This window comes from Globicephala melas, chromosome 3 (genome assembly GCF_963455315.2).
Source record: "Globicephala melas chromosome 3, mGloMel1.2, whole genome shotgun sequence".
Lineage (NCBI taxonomy): Eukaryota > Metazoa > Chordata > Mammalia > Artiodactyla > Delphinidae > Globicephala > Globicephala melas.
In genome coordinates, this window is record NC_083316.1 from 1099464 (window position 1) to 1105119 (window position 5656).

The following is a 5656-nucleotide window of genomic DNA, read 5'->3' on the forward strand; positions in this document are numbered from 1 at the left end:
AATGGGAGAGAGTTGAAAAGTTTGGGGTCTCTCATCGCCTTCTATTCAGGAACTCAACAGAATCCTGTAAGTTTACTGTGACTATCTTTTTAAAACAATGGCTTTAAGTCTTGGGCTCTGCAAGCAACTCCAGTGAGGATTCTGCGTCAGCAGCCCTCCCCACTCCTGCCCTCGGGGATGGGCAGCTTTCCTCTTCCAAGTTTCCAAATCCCTAGGTTTCAAATGCGTTCATTTTGCAATGCAAACACCATCACTCGGTTTTATTGGTTTTGTTATATTAGCCTCTGAAGCAGGCAATTATCGGTGTGAACATACATTAAAAAAACATAATTTTATCGAGTTAAGAGTGTGCAATAGTGTAAACTCGGTGGAAGTGTTGTTGGTGAAAAGTATGCGCGGAGGATGGAATCGGAAGGCCAGCAGGCTGAGGAGTCTTCACAAGGAACGGCGGCAAAGCCTCAACCCAAAGCAGACAGGTACACAGACAGGCCTCGGAACGGAAACGTCTTCTGTGTGTAAACTTTTGCACGTAAACTTTTTGCTTCAGGGTGTTTCCCTGCTGCTCTGACAGCAGCCCTATCCTGCTCGGTCCCCGAGTTTGGCACGGCCGGGAGGACTCCTGTCCGGGCGCTCCGGGGGCTTGTCCGTGGCCCCGGGAGCCCGAGTTCAGATCCTCCCTCCAGGGTGGGTTGGCGACCTGAGCTTTGCCGAGCTCTTGCCTCACTTTGGAAACTCGGTAGAAAAAGAGTTGGAGCCTGCAGCCCGAGCGCCGGCTGCCTCCTCGCCCAGGCAGGCGGCCAGCTAGGCGCAGAAGGGCTTGCCGCCGGCCTTGGGCGTGGCTAGCAGCTCCTTGGCTGCGCCGGAGGCGGGGGCATCTTGGGGCGCAGCGGGCGGGAAGGAGCGCGCCAGGGGCGTCGTCAGCACGTTGGCGCCCCCCGCCAGCGAGCGGCCCAGCGGCCCCGGGTCCAGGAGGGCGCCCTTGGCGCTGGCCCAGGCCTGGTTCAAAGTGCTGTGTCTGAGGATGGGGTCGTGGAAGACCCCGTCCACCCAGTTTCTGAGACTGGTTACCGGGGAGTCCTGGTGCCTGTCCAGGGCACCGGCGGGAGCCGGGGTCGCAGGCGAGGAGGAGGCGGGCGCCGAGGAGGGGGCCGCAGGGCCAGGGGGGCCATGGCGCTTGAGCATGCACGAGGGAAACTCAGTCTGGCCGAGGGCGGTGGCGGCGGCCGCGGTGGCCGTGTGTGCCAGGGACCAGATGCGCGGCTTGGCCTCGAGGCCCGCCGACGCCCCCGCTGGAGCAAAGCCCAGCTTGGGCTCGCAGGCCTGCGGGCCAACCCCCGCGCCCGCGCCCGCCTGGTGCTCCGGCCGAGCCGCCGTGCTCCGGAGGCAGCTCCGGGCCCTCTCCAGGTCCTGGTCCAGAGTGGCCCCACCCCCGGCGGCCAGGGGCATCCGGAGGGCGCCCGGAGCCTCCTTCCCGGGGGCGCTGGGGCCGTCTGGCACGGTGGGGACTCGATCCAGGCCTCCATCCAGGGGTTGGAAGGGCGGCTTCAGCTCGCACTCTGGGGGCTCCCCCTCCAGGGGGTCGAAGTCCTCCAAGTCGCTGAGCTCCAGATCCTTCTCTTTGTCTGTGGGCTCTGCCAGGAGATAAAGAGTGACCAGTGGAGGGAGACGGGATGGCACGTTAACGGAACCCCCTTCCTCACTCCAAGGACCTGGTTACGGGCCCACCTGGGAGCTAGGCAAAGCACCTGCGCCCTTATTCTACCTCCCATCTCCTCAGAGGCTCCCAAACGCCTACACGGACCTAGCTGATTTCAGCCTCATATCAAAGGCAGCAGGGGCTAGTGTTTCGAACGTGATTTTGGGTCTTTGAGCGTGCTCCCAGCTCACTGCCACAGGACCCCTCGTGCACAGGGCTTCACACGCTCGGGGCCAGGGCATTAATTTGCCGCCTAGGCCCAGGAGTTTGCCCCGTTCCGAAAGGAACCAGCGAGAAGCCACAGGGAGGCGACATCCCCGCATCGCCAACGCCCCCCCAAACGCACCTGCACCTTTGGTGCTCTTGAGGGGCTGCGCCCTGGCTTCCTCCTCGCCCCCCTCTTCCTCCTCGCCCTCCGCGTAGGGCCGCTTCTCATCCGCACACTTGTTCCTCGGCGGCCACGTCATCTTGTTCTCCTTCTTGAGGCGCCGGCGCGCGTTGGCGAACCAGGTGGAGACCTGCGTGAGGGTCATCTTGGTGATGATGGCCAGCATGATCTTCTCGCCCTTGGTGGGGTAGGGGTTCTTGCGGTGCTCCTGCAGCCAGGCCTTGAGGGTGCTGGTAGTCTCGCGCGTGGCGTTCTTCCGCCGCGTGCCGCTGTCCATGGTCCCGTACCTGGAGACAGGCTGGGCAATGGGGCGCCGGCAGTGGCCCCTGCGCCGCGGGCAGGCGGCCAGCGCCAGGCCCACGCGGCTGCAGTCCCGGTCGTGGAGGTGTGTTTATGGTGGCAAGACCTGGGTTTTACCCAGGCAGGCACTGCCTTTTAATGTTTATATTTGATTAAACGTAGATGGAGCCAGAGAGGTCTCTGTGGGTGGGGGAGGAGCGCGGGCGCGAGGCCCGGCCAGGTCTCCGTCTGTCTACGTACACCTATGTCTCTTTGAGTTCCTTTATCGGGCCCCGGAAACCACACTGCAGCGAGGGCTTTGGGAGTCCGGACAGACGGCGTGGGGGCGGGGAAGGGGAGATGGGATGCCTTTATACCCTGGCGGCGGCTTGCTAGGAGGCCGGGATGGTCCTAACCCAAGGTCAGCCGGACGTGACCCGAGCAATGCCCCTCCTACTGCCGCCCAAACTTTCAGTGGGGGCGTGGCGCTAGTAGGGGCGGGGCTTGGTGCTCCGTGAGGGAGGGGCAGTGAGGAGGGGTGAGATCCCTCACCTGTCGTAGGGGTACTGGCCCAACGCCGGCTCGTAGGGGTAGTAGGCTGTGGCCGCTGCTGGAGCGAGGCTCGCATGCGCAGATCCCGGTGCGTCCTTGGAGTCGAAGCTGTTCTGTAGGAGCCGGTGAGCCTGGGGTCGCAGCTTCCCGGATGCGACCCAGCTCGAGCCCCTCCCCTAGGATCACTGGCTCCTGCCTCACTCTCACAGACCACTGGGCCGCCCCCCATCCTCCCCACCCCCATCTGCATCACGCATTCCCAGACTCTGCCTCGGGCTCAGGCAGCGAAGGAGCCCCAAGACGTGGAGTGAGGAGGAGCAGAGTTGGGGGGTGTTGGGGGAATAAGGGACAGGAGAAGGGGAATGGGGGGAGGATAGGGGGAGGGACGGGGAGGATGGGGGAGGGACGGGGAGGATGGGGGGAGGGAAGGGGGAGAATGAGGGAGGGAAGGGGAGGATGGGGGAGGGAAGGGGAGGATGGGGGAGGGACGGGGAGGATGGGGGGAGGGAAGGGGAGGATGGGGGGAGGGAAGGGGAGGATGGGGGAGGGACGGGGAGGATGGGGGGAGGGAAGGGGAGGATGGGGGGAGGGAAGGGGAGGATGGGGGAGGGACGGGGAGGATGGGGGAAGGACGGGGAGGATGGGGGAGGGAAGGGGGATGGGGGAGGGAAGGGGGATGGGGGAGGGAAGAGGGGATGGGGAAGGAAGGGGGATGGGGGAGGGAAGGGGAGGATGGGGGAGGGAAGGGGAGGATGGGGGAGGGAAGGGGGATGGGGGAGGGAAGGGGGGATGGGGGAGGGAAGGGGGATGGGGAGGGAGGGGGGATAGGGAGGGAAGGGGGATGGGGAGGGAGGGGGGATAGGGAGGGAAGGGGGATGGGGGAGGGAAGGGGGAGGATGGGGGAGGGAAGGGGAGGCAAGGAGGTAGGGGGAGAGATGGGGGAGCGACTGGGGGACAGCAGAGGAGGAGGGTGAAGGAGGGAACGGGGGTGGTGACAGGAGGGGAGGAGAGAAGTGAGGGGGAGGGAGGAAGAGGGCGACTGGGAGGAGTGAGGGACAGGGGACCCAGGGGACCCAGCAGGCTGGAGCGAGCTCCGACAGAACCAGACATCTGACCCCAACTTAACAGCAAGCAGAAAACAATAAATACATTGAATACAACGGTCCACCTGCCAGGACACCCCCACCCTGGGGATGATGGGGCTCCGAAGGACCAAGCTAGGCGGCTCAAAGTCGAAGGTGTGCTTCTCCCAACCCCCTTGCCTCCAGAGTGCGGGGAAAGTGAGTCTGGCAGATCGAGGGGCAGGGGCATGTGCGGCAGGGATTAGCTTTGACAAACACCCCCTCCCCTTACCAGCGAGTAAAAGGCAGACGCCTCAGAACCGTAGGTCACGTAGTTGCCGTAGCCCTGCGAGCCGCCGTAGGGACCCCCATAGACGCCAAGCGCCGCCGCTGAGTTCAGCTCGTGGCGCGCGGTGGCCAGCAGCCGGCTCTCGTAGACCGGGCAGTAGACGGGCGCCTGGGCTGAGGCAGCCGGCCTGGAGTCGGCCAGCGTGCGGCCACCGGATTCGCAGCACGTGCTCAGGGAGTTGGTGGTCATCAGGAACTGTGGAGAGAGGAGCCGCGAGGAAGGGCGGGGCCCCCGGGCGCGAGGCTGCTGCCCTGGACCTCAGTCGGCCCCACGTGCAGCCCAGGAGCGCGCACCCCGTGTCCTCGGTGCTCCCGCCATCCACAGCGGGCCGCGCGTTCCTTCCCGTGGCGAGCTTGTGCTCCTGGCCTCCTCCAGCCACATGGGGCCCAGCCCGACCTGGCCCGGAATGTTCACACCCTCCCCGGGGTGGGGGGTGTTGGTTTCCAAGGCCGCAGGGCTCACGCCCTCTTGTACACGTCTATCCTGGGTCGCTGGGCTCCCCGGGGGCGCAGCCTCAGAGCCCAGGAGGGGGTGGAGGACAAACGAAACGGGATATGGGGCCCTGCCGGTCGGATTTCCTCAGCGCCTCTGCCCTCCCCCGGATCGGGCGCAAGGGGTACGTGGCACAGACCCTGCTCACTGCGAGGCGACAGCGAGTTGCTGGCCTAGCGGGGCCCCCTTACCTGGGGTGCCGAGGAGTAGGGGTACCCAAACTGCGGGTAGGACATGGCGGGCGCGGCCCGGGGTCGACGGGCGGGGCCGGCGGGGTCCTGCGCGAGGGGGACGGCGTGGCGCGGCCACTGCTCCGGGGCCGCCGGCTTCTAGGTGCTGGGCGGGCAAAGCAGAAGAGCGGGTTAATTCAGACACGCGCTCCGCAAACTTTTCTAACTGGGTAGGAAAGTGAGCCGCGACGGACACGGCGATCCTTTTAGCTTCACAGTCCGGAGCCTCCAGGGGGCTCTGGGACCGACCGGCCTCGCAGCGGCGACACAAATACATATTTTGCAAAAAAGGAAAAAAAAAATGAGTCGTGCGAATCCGTCAAGTCAGCGGCGCGCGGCTTTAAGCGGCGGAGGCTCTGACGTCAGCCCCACTCCGCGCAGCCCGGCCGGGCGGCAGACGCGTGGGTCGCTCGGCCGCGCAGCCCCGGGCGGAGGGCGCACGGCTATAACAAATGAATTTCATCCGCGGAGTCAATAGCGCCCCGACGAACCGTGTTTCTCCTTAGTCACCGAGGAGGGGAGGCACTTTTAATTAGAAATTAATTAATGAGCAGCTGCTCCTTTCCCACCCCACTGTAATCATTAGTCTCAATTACAAATGAGACATAT

The 5656-nt window shown here is 64.6% G+C and overlaps 1 protein-coding gene across 2 annotated transcripts; it reads right to left on the reverse strand.

The window, feature by feature from the left end:
• Positions 1 to 801: 801 nt before the first annotated feature.
• IRX4 (iroquois homeobox 4) lies at positions 802 to 5053 on the reverse strand. 2 transcript variants are annotated; one of them, XM_030856533.2, is made up of 5 exons: positions 5009 to 5053; positions 4269 to 4520; positions 2916 to 3028; positions 2043 to 2371; positions 802 to 1631 (listed from the first exon to the last, which is right to left on the reverse strand). In XM_030856533.2, exons 1-5 carry the CDS (start codon positions 5051 to 5053, stop codon positions 802 to 804), a joined length of 1569 nt encoding a protein of 522 aa, XP_030712393.2. The 2 variants fall into 2 exon arrangements, with proteins under 2 accessions (XP_030712393.2, XP_030712397.2); XM_030856537.2 differs by having other exon boundaries at positions 2043 to 2410.
• Between the last annotated feature and the right edge of the window lie 603 nt (positions 5054 to 5656).

Bases quoted from the DNA above. Each gene is read 5' to 3' on its own strand.
- IRX4 (XM_030856537.2), bottom strand. From the start codon at position 5,053: ATGTCCTACCCGCAGTTTGGGTACCCCTACTCCTCGGCACCCCAG. The intron at 4,521-5,008 runs GTAAGGGGGCCC...CTCTCTCCACAG, and splicing joins CCTACTCCTCGGCACCCCAG to TTCCTGATGACCACCAACTC. The intron at 3,029-4,268 runs GTAAGGGGAGGG...CGGCTCCTACAG, and splicing joins CGTCTGCCTTTTACTCGCTG to AACAGCTTCGACTCCAAGGA.